The sequence below is a fragment of the Erythrolamprus reginae genome, chromosome 8, assembly GCF_031021105.1.
Source record: "Erythrolamprus reginae isolate rEryReg1 chromosome 8, rEryReg1.hap1, whole genome shotgun sequence".
Taxonomy (NCBI): domain Eukaryota; kingdom Metazoa; phylum Chordata; class Lepidosauria; order Squamata; family Dipsadidae; genus Erythrolamprus; species Erythrolamprus reginae.
Window position 1 is genome coordinate 9,751,021 of NC_091957.1, and position 20,504 is coordinate 9,771,524.

At 43.6% G+C, this 20,504-nt stretch overlaps 3 protein-coding genes across 4 annotated transcripts in view; 2 read left to right on the top strand and 1 right to left on the bottom strand.

Moving 5' to 3' along the window:
- Window positions 1–20,504, top strand: part of ST6GALNAC4 (ST6 N-acetylgalactosaminide alpha-2,6-sialyltransferase 4) — a 683,294-nt gene that overhangs the window by 278,743 nt on the left and 384,047 nt on the right. The gene's annotated exons all lie outside the window — the stretch shown is intronic.
- Window positions 1–20,504, top strand: part of ST6GALNAC6 (ST6 N-acetylgalactosaminide alpha-2,6-sialyltransferase 6) — a 490,277-nt gene that overhangs the window by 63,635 nt on the left and 406,138 nt on the right. The gene's annotated exons all lie outside the window — the stretch shown is intronic.
- COL27A1 (collagen type XXVII alpha 1 chain) overlaps window positions 1–20,504 on the bottom strand; it is a 187,400-nt gene that overhangs the window by 37,899 nt on the left and 128,997 nt on the right. For both annotated transcript variants that reach the window (XM_070758773.1, XM_070758772.1), the window contains exons 34-38: window positions 19,136–19,189; window positions 18,511–18,618; window positions 2,602–2,655; window positions 1,882–1,989; window positions 640–693 (exon numbers count right to left, since the gene is read on the bottom strand). In XM_070758773.1, the coding sequence (XP_070614874.1) occupies window positions 640–693; window positions 1,882–1,989; window positions 2,602–2,655; window positions 18,511–18,618; window positions 19,136–19,189 (378 nt within the window). The remainder of the gene's footprint in view (window positions 1–639; window positions 694–1,881; window positions 1,990–2,601; window positions 2,656–18,510; window positions 18,619–19,135; window positions 19,190–20,504) is intronic.

A 20,504-nucleotide genomic window follows, 5' to 3' on the forward strand; every position in this document is an offset into this window, starting at 1 on the left:
CTGTCTCTCCCTCTGTCTTTTTCTTTCTTTCTTTCTCTCCCTCTCTGTCTGTCTGTCTCTCTTTCTTTCTTTCTCTCCCTCTTTCTTTCTCTTGCTCCCTCTCTGTCTCCCTCTCCCTGTTTCTCCGTTTCCATTTCTCTGTCTCTCGCTCTCTGTCTGTGTTTGTGTCTCCCTCTCTCTCAATCTCTCTCTCTCAGTCTCTCTCTCTCTCGTTTTCTCTCTCTGTTTCTGTCTCTCTGCCTCTTTCAGTTTCAGTCTCTGTCACTCTCTTTCTCTCTTTATGTCTCCCTCTTTCTCTCTTTCTGTCTCCGTCTCTCTCTCTCTCTCTGTCTCCTTCTCTTCCTTTCTCTGTCTTTCTGTCCCTCTCAGTCTCTCTCTCTCCAGTCTCTCTCTCTCACTCTATCTGTCTCTCTCTCCCATTCTCTCCATCACTCCCAACCCCACTCATCATTCTTTGGTTTTCTCCAGAGGTGGAGAAGAGGACACACATTTGAGAAGAAGCTGAGATGTCCCAAGCCAAAAACACCAAAAACCCAGCTCCCGGTTACCAAAAGACAGCAAGAGAAATCCTACACAGACCACTGCATGCTTGCTAAAAGGTAGTCTAAGGTAGCTGCAACAGTGGCAGACCATGGTTACCTGATAGCCTTTTAATCCTGTTTCTCCTTCAACGCCCATTTGGCCAGGCGGTCCCTGTGAAGAACAACAGAGAATCAATTCCATTCTTGTTCTTCTCAAAATTGGTTCCATATTTTAGCACAGGAGGGAAAAAAAATAATGTTCTCTTATCTCTCAAGTTCATATCTATTCGCACTTTTTAAAAAAAGTTTCCAGGTTTTAGCCTCTCTCCATTCGTGTTCACAAGCCTTTCCTTTGGCGAACCTTCCAGGAAATTCTCTAAACTGAACGAATCCACCTATTATCTCCCAAAGCTGCCTGAAAAACACCACCATTTTCCTCTAGTTTGTATTTAAATAGAAGAAGAGGAAATTAGTCTTAGAATTATGTCACAGAAAAGTAAGGCGACACTCAAGAGGATCTGGACTTTTCTAGACCTGTATCTTGCTCTCCTGATGGTTCATAGAATAGAATAGAATAGAAAAGAAAATATAGAATAGAATAGAAAAGAATAGAATAGAATAGAAAATATAGAATAGAATAGAAAAGAAAAGAAAAATATAGAAAAGAAAAGAAAATATAGAATAGAATAGAATAGAATAGAGAAGAGAATAGGAAGAGAAGAGAGAATGGAATAGAATAGAAAAGAATAAAATAGAATAGAAAATATAGAATAGAATAGAATAGAAAAGAAAAATATAGAATAGAAAATTAAAATCTTAAGGATACAAGCAACAAGTTACAGTCATACAATCATAAGTGGGAGGAAATGGGCGATAGGCACGATGAGAAAAAACTAGTAGTAATAGTAGTGCAGACTTAGTAAATGATTTGACAGTGTTGAGGGAACTATTTGTTTAGCGGAGTGATGGCGTTTGGGGAAAAAACTGTTCCTGTGTCTATTTGCCTTGGTGTGCTGTGCTCTATAGTGTCGTTTCGAGGGTAGGAGTTGAAGTAGTTTATGTCCAGGATGCAAGGGGTCAGTAAATGTTTTCACAGCCCTCTTTTTGACTCGTGCAGTATACAGGTCCTCAATGGAAGGCAGGTTGGGGAAGGAAAATAAGGGGGCAAATTTGCAGTTATGAGAATCCAGCTGCGAGACTCCCACCTCTGGTATAGCTCTGCCCAGGAGCTTACAAAAAGATCCTATTTGGGTGGCTGGATGAGTGGATGAAAACATGACTGGTAGAAAACAGGTAACAAGAGGGGGAAATAGTTTTAATGGCTTATAACTCGAGAGTTCATTAAAAAGTGAATTCTCACCCTAGGTCCAAGGGTCCCTCTTGATCCTTTGAGGCCTTGAGTTCCTCTTGAGCCCATAGGTCCAGGTGGGCCTGTCTCTCCAAGATGTCCTTCATGACCTTTACTGCCCTGAAGAAGAGGAGGAGCATCAGCCACTGAAACCAGACCAGTCCCCTTGGTTGAACATCTGTCTAGGCCATGATGGCGAAGCTATGGCACGGATGCCACAGATGGCACGTGAAGCCTTATGTTGCCCTAGCTCAGTTCAAGCATGCATACGCGCACCGTCCAGCTGATTTTCGGCTTGCGTGGAGGCTCTGTGAGGGCATTTTCGGCTTCCGGAGGGCCTCCGGGAGAATGGGGAAGGGTATTTTTGCCCTTCCCCAGGCTCCAGGGAAGCCTCTATAGCCTGGAGAAGGTGAAAACAAACCTAGCGGGCCCACCAGAAATTGGGGGAAAAGGCTGTTTCTTGCCTACAGATGGCCATGGGAAGGGGGCACTTGAAGGGAAACCTTATTTAACCCTTTCACATATTTAAATGTTTCGATCATGTCTCCCCTTTCCCTTCTGCCCTCCAGACTAGACAGATTGAGTTCATGAAGTCTTTCCTGGTCAGTTTTATCCTTAAGACCTTCTACCATTTTTGTAGCCCGTCTTTGGACTCGTTCAATTTCAATTTGAGACCCAACAGAAAGCAGAGGAGATTCTCCAGAGGTTAAGAAAAGATGGAATCGCCCATACCTTAAGTCCAGCTTTGCCCTTTTCTCCTTGATGGCCAGGTTTTCCTTCTGCGCCCTGAGAAGAAGAAGAGGGACATCAAGGGTCAAGGTCTTCCAAAGACAAAGAGTTTTATTAATGTTCTGTCCCAACGATGAGCCCTTCAAGATATAGATCCACACACACGGAGTTTACCAGTTTTAAACATGTAATTCTAATACAGTGGTACCTCTACTAAAGAACTTAATTCGTTCCGTGACCAGGTTCTTAAGTAGAAAAGTTTGTAAGAAGAAGCAACTTTTCCCGTAGGAATCAATGTAAAACAAATAATGCGTGCAATTGGGGAAACCACAGGGTGGGTGGAGGTCCTGTTTCCTCCCAGGAGATTCCTAGAGAGGCCCCACGGAGGTTCTCCCTGCCTTTTCCAGCCCTGTTTCCTTCCAGGAGATTCCTAGAGAGGCCCCACGGAAACTATTTCCTGCCTTTTCCTGCCCTGTTTTCTCCCAGGAGATTCCTAGAGAGGCCCCATGGAGGCTTCTCCCCACCTTTTCCAGCCCTGTTTCCTCCCAGGAGATTCCTAGAGAAGCCCCACAGAGGCTTCTCCCTGCCTTTTCCGGTTACACTTTCGGAGGCTCGGGTTTGTAAGTGGAAAATGGTTCTTGAGAAGAGGCAAAAAAATCTTGAACACCCAGTTCGTAAGTTCATAAGAAGAGGCGTTCTTAGGTAGAGGTACCACTGCATTTTATAAAGCAGGGAGGTTGTGTATTATTGTGATTTAAGTTTATGTGCAGGGGCAGGTTTTACTTACCTTCCCTAACAGTTCACATTGTGACGGAAGTCACTTCATGGAAATGACTCTCTGCATATGCACAAAAGTCCTTGTGCATGCAAAGAGGGGGGGGATTTGCAAGACACGGCAACCGGAAGACCGGCCATTGCTGCTGGTTCGGTGAGCAGCGGCAAATTTCCGCCGAACCAGCAGCTACCCCCCACTGCTTATGTGATTTAGGATTTAAGTTAGGGATCCCGCCAATCTGTTTACAAATAAAGAAACAGGATTACCGTATTTTTCGGAGTATAAGACACTCCTTTCACCCCCTTAAAAGAGGCTGAAAATTTGTGTGTGTCTAACACTCTGAACGTAGCTTTTTCAAACCTTTTTTTTTTCAGCCCTAGCGAGGTGCTAGCTATTTTCTTGGTTCTTCCTGGCTTGCAGGCTTTTTCATTGCTACTCCCTCTGAAGATTTTTTTTCCAGCTCTAAGTCTTTGCATGTTTGTTTTCATCGCTACTCTCTTCAAAAAAGTTTTTTCCCTAAAAAAGGTGCTAACAATCTTCCTGGCTTGCAGGATTTTTTCATTCCTACTCCCTCTGAAGGTTTTTTCTCCAGCTCTAAGTCTTTGCAGCCTTGTTTTCATTGCTACTCTCTTCAAAAAAGGTTTTTTTCCCAGCCCTAAAAAGGTGTTAACAATCTTTCTGGATTGCAGGATTTATTCATTCCTCCTCCCTCTGAAGATTTTTTTCCAGCTCTAAGTCTTTGCAGGTTTGTTTTCATCACTACTCTCTTCAAAGAAGGGTTTTCCCCAGCCCTAAAAAGGTGTTAACAATCTTCCTGGCTTGCAGGATTTTTTCATTCCTACTCCCTCTGAAGGGTTTTTTCCCCAGCTCTAAGTCTTTGCAGGTTTGTTTTCATCGCTACTTTCTTCAAAAAAAAGGTTTTTTTCTCAGCCCTAAAAAGGTGTTAACAATCTTCCTGGATTGCAGGATTTCTTCATTCCTCCTCCCTCTGAAGAAGTTTTTTTCCAGCCCTAGGATTTTGCAGGCTTGTTTTGATTGCTACTCTTTCTGAAGAAGGTTTTTTCCAGCCCCAACGAGGTGCTAACTATCTTCCAGGCTTGCAGGATTTTTTTCACTCCTACTCCTCCCGAAGGTTTTTTTCCAGCCCTAAATCTTTGCAGGCTTGTTCTCATTGCTACTCTCTCCAAAGTTTTTTCAGCTCCAACGAGGTACTAACAATCTTCCCAGCTTGCAGGATTTTTTCATTCCTACTCCCTCCGAAGAAGGTTTTTTTCCCAGTCTTTGCAGTTTTTCATTGCTACACATTGCTACAATAAACATGGTACAAAGATTCTATAAATTGATCTGGGAAGTGAGAGAATAGAAAAGAATAGAATAGAATAGAATAGAATTTTTATTGGCCAAGTGTGATTGGACACACAAGGAATTTGTCTTGGTGCATATGCTCTCAACGTACATAAAATAAAATATACATTTGTCAAGAATCATGTGGTACAACACTTAATGACTGTCATAGGGGTCAAATAAGCAATGAAGAAGCAATATTAATAAAAATCTTAGGATATAAGCAACAAGTTACAGTCATATAGTCAACATGGGAGGAAATGGGTGAAAGGAATGATGAGAAAAACTAGTAGAATAGAAGTGCAGATTTAGTAGAAAGTCTGACAGTGTTGAGGGAATTATTTGTTTAGTAGAGTGATGGCGTTCAGAAAAAAACTGTTCTTGTGTCTAGTTGTCTTGGTGTGCAGTGCTCTGTAGCGACGTTTTGAGGGTAGGAGTTGAAACAATTTGTGTCCAGGATGTGAGGGGTCAGTAAATATTTCCCCCGCCCTCTTTTTGACTCGTGCAGTATACAGGTCCTCAATGGAAGGCAGGTTGGCAGCAATTGTTTTTCTGCAGTTCTGATTATCCTCTGAAGTCTGTGTCGGTCCTGTTGGGTTGCAGAACCAAACCAGGTCCCGATTATTATTTTATTATTATTATTATTATTTATTAGATTTGTATGCCGCCCCTCTCCGTAGACGCGGGGCGGATTATGCCCAATTTAGGCCAGCAGCACCAAGGGAAAAAAAGGAATAATCCATCTAAAAATGGAGAGAGGGGGAAGAGAGGGAAAGCTGCTAGGTATTTTCCCAAGGATGTGAGATGACTCATTTCCATGTCATCACTTTGAAGAGACAAGCCAGGGGCCTCTGTTTTGCAATGAGTCCTGCAGGCCCTCAGGCGTTGGGCCAAAAAATTGGCGGGATGGAACAGAACAGCTGCTGAAGAGTTGATGAAATAATGAATTTGTTTTTCTTTATGGAAAAAAAACCCCAACACTTTTTTTTTTCAAAATGAGGAGCTGGATATTTTGACGTTACCAGCAGTGGGTTTCACATTATGTCACTACTGGTTTGACCTCCACACACCTGCTCGCTTCATGCATATGTGTAATCGGTTTGCATGCACGCCTGTGGTGGCCCACCAGTAGCCCGTGAAGATGACAGCGGATCCCGTTCGAGAGGAGACCGATTTGGTGATGCGCAGTGGCCTGTGCAGCTGGCACCTGAGTTGGACATTGGGGAGGATGACAAGGATTCGGTACCAGAGGCAGAGGTTCAGTCAGGGCCTTCGGAACCTCCATCACCTCACACCAGCAATGAGGAGGAAGAGATTTCTCCTCTTCTTAATGCACGAGCGCGCAGAGCTGGCAAGAGACAGGAGTGGTTACTCCAGAGGAGGTCTTCTCACGAGTGAGACTGGGGGCTAATTGGACCCTACCCTAGTCAGTGATAGGCTCCTACGGGTACGGTCAGGTAAACCCCAACTTAATCTAAAAAAAATCATTTACAGTCCATCAACATTCTTCACCTTCAACATACATTCATTCATAGGCAGGGGCTGTAAACATTATGAATGGATGGATGGATGAATAATTGCCAGCCTGCCTTCCATTGAGCACCTGTATACTGTGGGACCCAGAAAGAGGGCTGAGAAAATTAGTATCCCCAAGCCAGTCGCAAAAGCGTGGCTTCAAATTCTTGTGAAAAGCAAGCAGGGTGCGGGCAGTGCAAATCTCCAGGAGGGGGAGCTGATTCCAGAGGCCCGGGGCCCCCACAGAGAAGGCTCTTCCCCTAGGTCCCACCAAGCGACATTGTCTAATTGACGGGACCTGGAGAAGGCCGACTTGGTGGGATCTGCCTAGCCGCTGGGACTCGTACGGCAGGAGGCGGTCCCCTACGTAATGTGGTCTGATGCCATGTGGGGCTTTATAGGTCATAACCAACACTTTGAATTGTGTTCAGAAACCAATCGGCAGGCAATGCAGCCTGCAGAGTGTTGGAAAAACATGGGCATATCTAAGCAGGCCCATGACCGCTCACGCGGCTGCGTTCTGCACGATCTGTAGTTTCCGAACACTCTTCAAAGGTAGCCCCACGTAGAGAGCATTGCAGTAGTCGAACCTCGAGCTTCTATATTTGGATGTAACAAATATTACTTACACCTAAACAAAGAAATGGAATCGCATAAAGTATCCACATAAGTCATTAAATAGAGACAAGGAAGACACCGTCCAGATGTCCTGGCATCATCTATGACGTTCCATCTGGTCCCCGAAGAACAGCTCTTTAAAATTCAACAGAAACCCTTGTCCACTCAGACAATGGGCTGAATGTCTCCAGGAAATTAGCCGAATTGGAGAGTTAGTCCCTCAATGACCTAACTACTTGTAGACTCATCAGAAACATGTTTTGTCTGCGTTATCTCAGTCAGGATGACTAAGCCCTCATTGAAATATTAAGGATTTATAACTTCAGATCGGGGGGGAGAGAGAAGTGGAATTGCTGATCGTGGGAAAAATTGATTCCTCTGTGGTCAGATGAATCAAGAATCCTCAGCAGCCCAAACTGAACATTCTCCAGAAGCTCCAATTCCCCAAATTTCCAGCCAGCTTGGTTATTTAAGGCCTAGATAAGAAGATGCTCAAAGAGAAGTTGTTAGCAAAATTTCTAAAAAATTTGGACCCAGACGGCTCAGGGCTCGGTCCTTTCTCCTCTCTGTAATATGGTAAATGATTTAGCTTTACTAGATAAATGGTCAAAGCAATGGAAAATGCAGTTTAATGTTTCCAAATGTAAAACAATGCACTTGGGGAAAAGGAATCCTCAATCTGAGTATTGTATTGGCAGCTCTGTGTCAGCAAAAACTTCAGAAGAGAAGGATTTAGGGGTAGTGATTTCTGACAGTCTCAAAATGGGTGAGCAGTGTGGTCGGGCAGTAGGAAAAGCAAGTAGGATGCTTGGCTGCATAGCTAGAGGTATAACAAGCAGGAAGAGGAAGATTGTGATCCCCTTATATAGAGCGCTGGTGAGACCACATCTGGAATACTGTGTTCAGTTCTGGAGACCTGACCTACAAAAAGATATTGACAAAATTGAACGGGTCCAAAGATGGGCTACAAGAATGGTGGAAGGTCTTAAGCATAAAACGTATCAGGAAAGACTTAATGAACTCAATCTGTATAGTCTGGAGGACAGAAGGAAAAGGGGGGACATGATCGAAACATTTAAATATGTTAAAGGGTTAAATAAGGTTCAGGAGGAAAGTGTTTTTAATAGGAAAGTGAACACAAGAACAAGGGGACACAATCTGAAGTTAGTTGGGGGAAAGATCAAAAGCAACATGAGAAAATATTATTTCACTGAAAGAGTAGTAGATCCTTGGAACAAACTTCCAGCAGACGTGGTTGGTAAATCCACAGTAACTGAATATAAACATGCCTGGGATAAATATATATCCATTGTAAGATAAAATACAGGAAATAGTATAAGGGCAGACTAGATGGACCATGAGGTCTTTTTCTGCCGTCAGTCTTCTGTGTTTCTAAGTTTCTCCTTTTCAACATCTACATGAAACCGCTGGGTGAGATCATCCGACGTGGGGCAAGTTACCAACAGTTCTCTGATGACACTCAGCTGTACATTTCCACCCCATGTCAGTTCAGTGAAATGGTGGAAGTGATATGCCGGTGTCTGGAAGCCATGAGTGTCTGGATGAGAATCAACAGGCTAAAACTCAACCCCGACAAGACTGTGGGTCTTTCCTCCCAAGAACCATTCTACCTGTCCATCTTTGATACTGTGGGGGGAAGAGATTTCCCCCTCAGGGTTCGCAAATTGGGTGTCCTCCTAGATCCCCAGCTGGGGTTAGAGCAGTGTTTCTCAGATAGTTGAGCGGGCCCTCCTAGGGGCAAGCGATGCCGGGGGGCATGACCCCAGGGTACATGCTTTTTTGCCGCAGGGACAGGGGTGGGATACTTCCTGGCTTGGTGGGGGACGCAGTGGGGTAGTGAAAATGGAGCTCCACTCCAGAGCATCCAATTTGCACTGAAAGATGTTGAAAGAAAATGCAGGGCGTCCTGCATAAGCCACGCCCACAGTGTGGTAGTAAAAATTTTGGTAGCCCTTCACTGCTCAGGGAGTAGGGGTTTTCCCAGAGAACAATGGCATACAGCACAGAGTAGGAGATGTGAAGTGCAGATAACAAATCCTTAAGAGACACTATGGAAAAATATTTAACAGAGATGAAAAGAAAGGAGGAGAGAGACGGAGTTAATGAGACAAACGTAAGTCTCCCAAAAGCAAAGAGGAGGAAATACGACAAAGCATATGTAGCACTTGGCTTCACTTTGACTATGGTGGGAGACGAGGAAAGAGCGGTATGTTGGCTGTGTCTAAAAATGTTGGCAGTGGACAGCATGAAGCCAAATAAATTAAGGCATCACTTAAACACATTACACCCCAATCATTCTGATAAGCTGCTTGAGGTTTTTCAGCAAAAACATGCTGAATATTGCAAACAATTGTCCCGGCAGAGAGTTGGTTGGGAAGCATGAAATGTTTATTTCTTCCTGAGGGGGCGTAGAAGAAAATAATAGAGAAACAGTGGGTTAGAGTATCATCTCTCAGCTTTGGCTAGAAGGGCTTTGGCACAAGCTTACAAGTTGCGACCCTACCTAGACCAGGAGGATATTTGTACGGTCACTCATGCCCTTATCACCTCTCGCTTTGACTATGGCAATGCGCTCTATATGGGGCTGAAGTTTGGAGACTTCAATTGGTTCAAAATGCAGCTACGCGAGCAATTGTGGGTATACCAAGGTACACCCATATTACTCCAACTCTATGCGAGCTGCATTGTTTACCAGTCATTCTCCGGACGCAATTTGCAAACACAATCCTAAGAAAACACACACAAACCCTATTCATGGTCACTCATTTACCATCACAAAAATGTAAGGATAAAGGGAAAAAAAGCGACAGACCCAGCGAGGGAAGCCTCAGCGAAATTGCAACATCGCAAATGATTCCGAACTATTTTCATCTTATGAACCCGCCGCCGCCACTGGAATGCCCCACTTCCGGACTTCCGTTGCTAGCCGAAGCGCCCGTTTTCACGCTGGTGGGATTCCCCTGTAGCATCGCAAAATCCAGAGGTGGGGTTTCCCATGGAGGGGAGCCTCAGGGGAATCCCACCAGCGCGAAAGCCATCTGGGTCCATCAGACACCTGGGGCGGAACCACCTAGTTGGTTCCGCCTCCCTGCGGGGAGGATTGGAGCCTTGAAGTTGAGTCGCAGCAGGAAATGGTCTGAATTAAGTTCGTAAGTATAGGTACCACTGTATAGGGAGAGAACATACTAGATCTTACAGATAGAAACATAGAAACATAGAAGACTGACGGCAGAAAAAGACCCCATGGTCCATCTAGTCTGCCCTTATACTATTTCCTGTATTTTATCTTACAATGGATATATGTCTATCCCAGGCATGTTTAAATTCAGTTACTGTGGATTTACCAACCACGTCTGCTGGAAGTTTGTTCCAAGGATCTACCACTCTTTCAGAGATTCGTTTTGGACTTGCTCTCCTTCCAATTTATAGTGGCTCAACCCCCCCCCCAAACCCGAATGCCAGCTGGATAAAGCTTCGCCAGCCCAAATCTTGGATTCAATTTTCACGCGCAACAAACGTTCCTGCCAATTCATACTGAAGGAAGACGTTCTCTCTGTTTTTTCCCATCTCTGCTTTGCTAAAGAAGAGCCAGACTTCCCAGCACAGATTCACAGAGGGAGGATTTTATATGTATTTATTGAGGTATCATTGGGCTGCTGTTGTTTTTTTTTTTTCATTCCTTCAACCAAATTCTTGGGAGTTCCCACATGAGAATTCTCAAGAATTGCTGGAGAAACTGTGTCACTAGGCTGGGCCCCAGATGACAGAAGCAGTAGAGAGATATATGTTTCTTTGCAGAAGATCAAACTGCAGGGCCTAAAAACTGAGTCCAGGAGTTAAACAGCTGACCAAAAAGAAAAATCAATATCCCCCCAAAATTGATCCTCATCAGATCAGAGACCAAAGCCAAATACAGTGATACCTTGTCTTACAAACTGAATTGGTTCTGGGACGAGGTTCTTAAGGTGAAAAGTTTGTAAGACAAAACAATGTTTCCCATAGGAATCAATGGAAAAGCGATTAATGCATGGAAGCCCAAAATACACCCCTTTTGCCAGCCGAAGCCCCCGTTTTTGCGCTGCTGGGATTCCCCTGAAGTTCCCCTCCATGGGAAAACCACCTCAGCATCGCAAAAACACCGAAGTCCTCAAAACCCCACCTCCGGACCTCTGTGTTTTTGCGATGCTGCGATTTCGCTGAGGCTCCCCTCGCTGGGAAACCCCACCTCTGGACTTCCTGCGGGGATTCCCCTGCAGCATCACAAAAACACGGCAGTCCAGAGGTGGGGTTTCCCATGGAGGGGAGCCTCAAGGGAATCCCAGCAGCACAAAAATGGGTGCTTCACTGGCAATGGAAGTCCGGAGGCGGGGCATCCCAGCAGCGGTGGTGGGTTTGTAAGGTGAAAATAGTTTGTAAGAAGAGGCAAAAAAATCTTAAACCCTGGGTTTGTATCTCGAAAAGTTTGTATGACGAGGCATTTGTAAGACGAGGTATCACTGTATTGTCAAACACCACAGCCACCAAAAAAGCCAACACAGTTCTAGGCTGCATTAACAGAGGAATAGAATCAAGATCATGTGTTAATATACCACTTTATAAGGCTAAAGCGTTAATATACCACTTTATAAGGCTTTGGTAAGGCCACCCTTGGAATACTGCATTCAGTTTTGATGCAAAAAGGATGTTGAGACTCTAGAAAGAGTGCAGAGAAGAGCAACAAAGATGATTAGGGGACTGGAGGCTAAAACATAGGAAGAACGGTTGCAGGAAATGGGTATGTCTCCTTTAATGAAAAGAAGGACTAGGGGAGACATGATAGCAATGTTCCAATATCTCAGGGGTTGCCATAAAGAAGAGGGAGTCAAGCTATTCTCCAAAGCACTCGAGGGTAGAACAAGAAGCAATGGGTGGAAAATAATCAAGGAGAGAAGCAACTTAGAATTAAGAATAAATTTCCCGACAGTTAGAACAATTAATCTGTGGAACAAATTACCTCCTGGAGTTGTGAATGCTCCAACACTGGAAGTTTTTAAGATGTTAGATAGCCATTTGTCTGAAATGGTGTAGAGTTTCCTGTTGAGGCAGGGGGGTTAGACTAGAAGACCTCCAAGGTCCCTTCCAATTTTGTCATTCTATAATTCTATAAACCAAGTTCAACATCACAGATCATCCTATCCTGGATAGGAGTGCCCCAAAGCTTTAATTTCTTCCCCAATTTTTTTCACGGGAACTAACTCAAAGTATACTTCCACAAGCAAGAGACAGCTGGGAAAGCCATTTTCATCGACACGCGCAAATTTTCTGCCAATAGTTCTTGACTTTTTAAAAAAATCTACTACGGTGGGAGATTTCCACTGAGTGAACATGCTTGAAAGATCTGAAAACTGGATCAAAACGCGCATTTGCAAGAAAGGACAGAAAAGTTACAAAATGAGACTGCTATTACAAGCCGGAAAAAAACAGCCTCCAAATTCGCCCCCTCGCCCCCAGCTGCATAATTTGACTCCTGTCTCCACCACTTTGCTTATCCATTCATCGCCCCAAACCACAGCGAGCAAAAACAGAAATTATGTTTTGTAAACCATGGGTCTTGCTGCCAGCGTGCCATGCCAAGCCTGTCTCCGTTGCTTCTCCCTGTCACAAGGAGAACTCTGTGCTTTGTAGGAGAGGTCTAGCGAGAGAAACCAGGAACGGCTAGAATCTCCGCGGTTAAAGTGGTCTAGAGGACATTGTGGTCCCTCAAAAGAACTTCAGATGGTCCATTCTGAACTCTTCCATCAATAAGGAAGAGTTGTGAGCCGCCCCGAGTCTTCGGAGAGGGGCGGCATACAAATCTAATAAATTATTATTATTATTAAGGGAGGAAGAGGAGAAACAAACATAAAAACATAGAAGATTGACGGCAGAAAAAGACCTCATGGTCCATCTAGTCTGCCCTTAGACTATTTTCTGTATTTATCTTAGGATGGATCTATGTTTATCCCAGGCATGTTTAAATTCAGTTACTGTGGATTTACCAACCACGTGTGCTGGAAGTTTGTTCCAAGGATCTACTACTCTTTCAGTGAAATAATATTTTCTCATGAGTCATGTGGCTTCTCATCTTTCCCCCAACTAACCTCAGATTGTGTCCTCTTGTCCTTGGGTTCACTTTCCTATTAAAAACACCTTCCCTCCTGAACCTTATTGAACCCTTTAACATATTTAAATGTTCTGATCAGGTTCCCCCTTTTCCTTCTGTCCTTCAGACTACACAGACTGAGTTCATGAAGTCTTTCCTGATAGGTTTGATGCTTAAGACCTTCCACCATTTTTGTAGCCCGTCTTTGGACCTGTTCAATTTTATCAATATCTTTTTATAGGTGAGGTCGCCGGAACTGAACACGGTATTCCAAATGGTGTCTCTTGTTTTTTACTTCTTTCTGTCTGCTGGAAGTTTGTTCCAAGATTCTACTACTCTTTCAGTAAAATAATATTTTCTCACGTTGAAGAAGGAAGATTAGAGCTCCCTTCCTTGCTACAAAGAAATAGCCCAAAATAAAAAGTTTGTTTTCCCCAGTGTTTCATTACACTAGGGAAACAACTTTTAATACAATTTTGATTGAGTTTGAGTTTTGAGCTTTTTTATAGTTAATTAGACATGCTGGTTTCAAAACAGGAACTTTCTTCTACCACGTCAACTTTTTTCTCTACACCTTATATATAAAATATAGTTAATTAGGCATCATGAAATGCTTTTTTTTTACATAGCCATCTTGCTAGCTTCCCAGAAAATCTAGTTGCTGTCAGTGATGAGCAGTGTGAGCGATTCCACCATTATTATTATTATTATTATTATTATTATTATTATTATTATTATTATTATTATTTATTAGATTTGTATGCCGCCTCTCCGAAGACTCGGGACGATTAACAACAATATAAAAAGACAATGTAAACAAATCTAATATTAAAAACAATCTAAAAAACCCCAATTTAAAGAACCACTCATACATACAAATATACCATGAATAAATTCTATACGCCTAGGGGGAAGGGAAATTTCAATTCCCCCATGCCTGACGACAGAGGTGGGTTTTAAGGAGCTTGCGAAAGGCAAGGAGGGTGGGGGCAACTCTGATATCTGGGGGGAGCTGGTTCCAGAGGGTCGGGGCCGCCACAGAGAAGCCTCTTCTCCTGGGTCCCACCAAACGACATTGCTTAGTCGACGGGACCCGGAGAAGGCCAACTCTGTGGGACCTAACCGGTCGCTGGGATTCGTGCGGCAGAAGGCGGTCCCGGAGATAATCTGGTCCGATGCCATGAAGGGCTTTATAGGTCATAACCAACACTTTGAATTGTGACCGGAAATTGATTGGCAACCAATGCAGACTGCGGAGTGTTGGTGTAACATGGGCATACCTTGGGAAGCCATGCCCACAGTGTGGTAGTAAAAAGTTTGGTAGCCCTTCACTGGAAATACATATGATGGCTGATTATTGTTGGAGCATCAAGAGAGAATGTCCACAGATTAAACACTCCAGAAAAAGCTATGTGAATTTTTTTACGTATAATTACCATTCAATTAAAAACCCCAACTATTTGTATGAACACAATTTAACTTCCAGTATTAGCCTTTGTATGAATAAAATTATTCTTGCAAACAATATATTTGGCAAGTTTTTACTTTCCTTTTTATGCACAATTTGTATGACTTTTCAGGGCATCCTGTAGCTTAAAAAGTTGACGTGGTAGACAAAAACTGTGGTTATTTTTGGATTCAGAGGCCCAAAGTCAGTTGAAAACAAGTCACAGATTTAACACAACGAAATTGCTGTTCCCTAGTGTTATTGGCCAACTTCACAATTATTTCCTTGGAACTTGGAAAAATCAGATTAGTTCATACTCATGGCACATGAAAGGCAGCTTACGATGCAAAAAAAAAAGTTTGCTCGGCAACAAGAGAGCCTTTGCAAAGCTTCAGCCGGGCTTGGCCGGTTCATTGTCTTAATCTTCTACAGAGGGAGTAGGGGTGAATAAAAACAGGGTCTCTTGCAGCACGATGTATAGAGCAGCGGTGGTCCGTGAGAAAATTTTGGTGGTCTGCAGAAAAATTATTTGCATTTACAGTGGTACCTTTACCTAAGAACGCCACTACTTATGAACCTTTCTAGATAAGAACCGGGTGTTCAAGATTTTTTTGCCTCTTCTCAAGGACCATTTTCCAATTTCAAACCCGAGCCTCCGAAACTGTAACCGGAAAAGGCGGGGAGAAGCCTCCGTGGGGCCTCTCTAGGAATCTCCTGGGAGGAAACAGGGCCAGAAAAGGCGGGGAGAAGCCTCCGTGGGGCTTCTCTAGGAATCTCCTGGGAGGAAACAGGGTCGGGAAAGGCAGGGAGAAGCCTCCGTGGGGCCTCTCTAGGAATCTCCTGGGAGGAAACAGGGCCGGGAAAGGCGGGGAGAAGCCTCCGTGGGGCCTCTCTAGGAATCTCCTGGGAGGAAACAGGGCCAGAAAAGGCGGGGAGAAGCCTCCGTGGGGCCTCTCTAGGAATCTCCTGGGAGGAAACAGGGCCGGAAAAGGTGGGGAAAAGCCTCCGTAGGGCCTCTCTAGGAATCTCCTGGGAGGAAACAGGGCCTCCACCCTCCCTGTGTTTTCCCCAATCAAAGGCATTATTTGCTTTTACATTGATTCCTATGGATTCCCATGATTCCTTCTTCTTACAAACTTTTCTACTGTAGAACCTGGTCACGGAACGAGTTAGGTTCGTAACCAGAGGTACCACTGTATTATACTTATTATATTGCATTAAAACAGGGGTCCTCAGACTACAACCCCTCGATGCAATGAATGTTAGTGTAAACGGCTTAGAGAGGGCTGTAAAAGCATTAGGAATCGGAATATAAGTCTAAATGCTATAGCTCTTCCTTCCTTCCTTCCTTCCTTCCTTCCTCCCTCCCTCCCTCCCTCCCTCCATTTCTTCTTTCCTTCCTTCCCAGTGGTAAGAATTCAGGATTGCAGGCTAACACTGCACCAGCTCAAGGTTGACCCATCCTTCCATCCTTCCGAGGTGGGTAAAAGAAGGACCCGAATTGTTGGGGGTAAGACACTGACTCTGTAAACCGCTCAGAGAGGGCTATAAAAGCACGATGAAGCAATACATAAGTGCTATTGCTATTGCTAAGGGCAAACACTGATGCGGCCCAGAAATAAATTGACTTTGACACCCGCCCGGTTTAGCACATTTGTAACCTACTCTTGGGGGCTTTGCTATTTTTTTCCAGCATTCCGTCCTAAAATTAGAGTCCACGCTGTCACGCCACCAACAATAACAACCATGACAGGCAGCGATTGCAAGCCAGCTGAATTATATTGGCTCCTTTTTTTTTTAATGCATATTTTATATAAAAAAAATTAATGCACACCACGGCTCATTTGGCAGGGCAGACATAGACCCCATTGAAAAAAAGCTCTTGAATAAGGCTGTAGAAACTCAGTCGTACTTCAAATGGTATGCGCCTACGTTTTGAAGCACTCCTTGTCTTGGCTTTCGGGAAAACTGTGTATGTTTGGGGGAGGGACCTGTGGTTTTGAGGCATTTTTAGCACCAAATCCACCCAGAGCTTCCCCCACATTTGAATTCTAAAGAGCTGCATCCAGATCTGATTAAATGCATATTTTAACGGGAACTTCAGGGTTATCGGCTTGCAAGGTGAGTAAGTAGCGTTGAGTCACAGTCAGAAGGGAGTGTTGAGTTTTTTCGGGGAAGAAAACCTCAATTTTTGCAAACTGTAGAGTTTAGGGAAACCTTAAAGGGGCGTTTGCCCAGGTTTGCCTGGTGCACCAGTTGCGACCCTATTTGGACCAGGAGTCACTGCTCACAGTCACTCATGCCCTCATCACCTCGAGGCTCGACTATTGTGATGCTCTCTACATGGGGCTACCTTTGAAAAGTGTTCGGAAACTTCAGATTGTGCAGAATGCAGCTGCGACAGCAGTCATGGGCTTTCCCAAATATGCCCATGTTACACCAACACTCCGCAGTCTGCATTGGTTGCCGATCAGTTTCCGGTCACAATTCAAAGTGTTGGTTATGACCTATAAAGCCCTTCATGGCACCGGACCAGATTATCTCCGGGACCACCTTCTGTTGTACGAATCCCAGTGACCAGTTAGGTCCCACAGAGTGGGCCTTCTCCGGGTCCCATCAACTAAACAATGTCATTTGGCGGGACCCAGGGGAAGAGCCTTCTCTGTGGCGGCCCCGGCCCTCTGGAACCAACTTCCCCCAGAGATTAGAATTGCCCCCACCCTCCTTGCCTTTCGTAAGCTTCTTAAAACCCACCTCTGCCGCCAGGCATGGGGGAACTGAGATATTCTTTCCCCCTAGGACTTTACAATTTTATGCATGGTATGTTTGTATGTATGTTTGGTTTTATAATAAGGATTTTTTAGTTGTTTTAGTATTGGATTGTTACATGCTGTTTTTATTATTGTTGTTAGCCGCCCCGAGTCTGCAGAGAGGAGTGGCATACAAATCCAATAAATAAATAAATAAAGGGTAGGTCAGGGGTCCCTAAATTCTCTGGCTCGTCTCCCCCCTCCCCTTCATGAAGTTTTAGACTTTTCATAGACTCCCAAAAATTTATCATATGAAAATTATTTAATAAATATTTTAACTAATGGTGCTTTTCTCCTTGATTAGTTTCTACCTATTGCTTCTTGTTCTACCCTCAGGTGCTTTGGAGAATTGTTTGATTGCCTCTTCTTTGTGGCAACCCCTGAGATATTGGAAGACTGATGTCATGTCTCCCCTGGTCCTTCTTTTCATTAAACTAGCCACGCCCAGTTCCTGCAACCGTTCTTCATATGTTTCAGCCTCCAATCCCCTAATCATCTTTGTGGCTCTTCTCTGCACTCTTTCTAGGGTCTCAACATCCTTTTTGCAAGGTAGATTAGGTTAGAGTAGAGTAGGTTAGAGTAGGTTAGACTAGACTAGACTAGAGAAATGGAGTGGAAAAATGGAATGGAATAGATGAGGAAACTGAATGGGATGGGATGGGATGGGATGGGATGGGATGGAAGATGGAATGGAAGGGAAGCAGAAAAAGAGAAAAGAGAACAGAAAGAAGAGAAGAGGAGAAGAGGGAAGGGAAGAGAAGAGAAGAAAAGAGAGAAAAGAGAAGAGAAGAGAAAGAAGAGGAGAGGAGAGGAGAGGAGGGAAGGGAAGAGAGAAAAGAGAAAGAAGAGGAGAGGAAAGGAAAGGAGAGGAGAGAAGGGAAGAGAAGAGAAGAGAAAGGAGGGGAGGGGAGAGGAGAAGAGAGAAGGGAAGAGAAGAGAAGAGAGAAAAGAGAAAGAAGAGGAGAGGAGAGGAGGGAAGGGAAGAGAAGAGAGAAAATAGAAGAGAAGAGAAAGGAGAGGAGGGGAGGGGAGAGGAGAAGAGAAGAGAAAAGGGAAGGGAAGAGAGAAAAGGGAAAGAAGAGGAGAGGAGAGGAGGGAAGGGAAGAGAAAGAAGAGAAAAGAGAAGAGAAAGAAGAGAAGAAAGAGAAGCGAAGATTCTTTATTGGCCAAGAATTTGTCAAACACAACATGGCATCTCCACTAATGGTCAACATGAATCCAACAAGGCAGAACAAACCCCAAACCAAGTTTTCATACTTACTCGGACACCTGGGGTTCCAGAAACGCCAGGGGGACCTTCTTTTCCTTGAACCCCACTTTGCCCTTTGTCTCCATGTTCCCCTTCAGGGCCTAGTTGTCCTTTGTCACCCTGAAAGAGACAAATAGGTAACCCACTTTTCCATTTGCTCTTCCAGTTTCTGGGGCTCCCATGCATATGAAGACCAGCATGCACATCAGAACCCAGAAGAGCAACGGGCAATGGCTCATGTGCCCAGAGAGATGACTGTGCATGCCACTTCTGGCACGCCTGCCATAAGTTCGCCATCATGAACATGAGAACATAAGAAGAGCCATGCTGAATTGGGCCAAAGCCCATCGAGTCCAGGATTCTGTGTCGTACAGTGGCCCACCAATTGTCCAACAAATGGTACTCAAGGGAATCCTGCCTGCCTCAACCAACATAGAGGTGGCACTTGGACATCCCTTTCAATAACCACCATGGATACACTTGGCATCCATCATGGTTCTAGAGGGAACTCTTCTAAGAAGAAAATATTTGCCTTTCAGATTCATCCTACAGGAGAAGACCTCGGGGGAAGGTGAGAGTCGGGAAAACAGGACCAGGTTTCTAAACAAATCAGAAGAAAGAAAGAAAAACAAGATACCTTGAGTCCATCCGGCCCCGGTAAGCCACCATCTCCTTCAAGACCAGGTTCTCCCTTATAAGAAACATGGAAAGATCATTAGAAACATAGAAGACTGACGGCAGAAAAAGACCTCATGGTCCATCTAGTCTGCCTTCATACTATTTCCTGTATTTTATCTTACAATGGATATATGTTTATCCCAGGCATGTTTAAATTCAGTTACTGTGGATTTACCAACCACGTCTGCTGGAAGTTTGTTCCAAGGATCTACTACTCTTTCAGTAAAATAATATTTTCTCACGTTGCTTTTGATCTTTCCCCCAACTAACTTCAGATTGTTCTTGTGTTCACTTTCCTATTAAAAACACTTCCCTCCTGAACCTTATTTAACCCTTTAACATATTTAAATGTTTCGATCATGTCCCCCCTTTTCCTTCTGTCCTCCAAACTATACATTAGAACTTCTATGTTGGTCAGATAGTTCCTTCTTTTTTTTTTTAATTAAATTTTTTTGCATAATGATAGCACAAAAGACAAAACAAGCATAGAATATAAAAGAGGGGTTCTATACATCGCCTCTCTATTGTCAGAGCTTTAAATCCTACATCAAATATTTATCCATTTACAACATTTCCTAGACATTCTTTGCATACCATTCTCATCTATTATTTACTGTATATCATTGTGTCCTATTCACTTTACTGCTGCAATTTTAGATTATTCTTATAATTTACTTTCTTATATTGTTTCTTTTTTTAACCAAATTGTAGAATTTGACCCGTATTATGTAATACGATGATTCTTCCTGCCCTTTTAATCTTCTTGTCATCATGTCCATCTGCGCATTCAATCATTTTTCCAATTACCACTTTTCTTCAGGGATTACTTCATTGCTGTGCAAAGGTTATTCTTGCTGCCGTTAATATGCAATTGATTAAATATTGAATTTCTTTTTTATAATTTTTAGACAAAATGCCTAATAAAAATAATTCTGGAGTTTTTTTTCAATCTCATTATTCGTAATTTCTTTCAACCATTTTGCAATTTGCAGACTGGTTTGCAGAGGATAATCAGAACTGCAGAAAAAGCAATTGCTGCCAACCTGCCTTCCATTGAGGACCTGTATACTGCACAAGTCAAAAAGAGGGCAGGGAAAATATTTACTGACCCCTCACATCCTGGACACAAATTGTTTCAACTCCTAGCCTCAAAACGTCGCTACAGAGCACTGCACACCAAGACAACTAGACACAAGAACATTTTTTTTCTGAACGCCATCACTCTACTAAACAAATAATTCCCTCAACACTGTCAGACTTTCTACTACATCTGCACTTCTATTCTACTAGTTTTTCTCATCATTCCTTTCACCCATTTCCTCCCACTT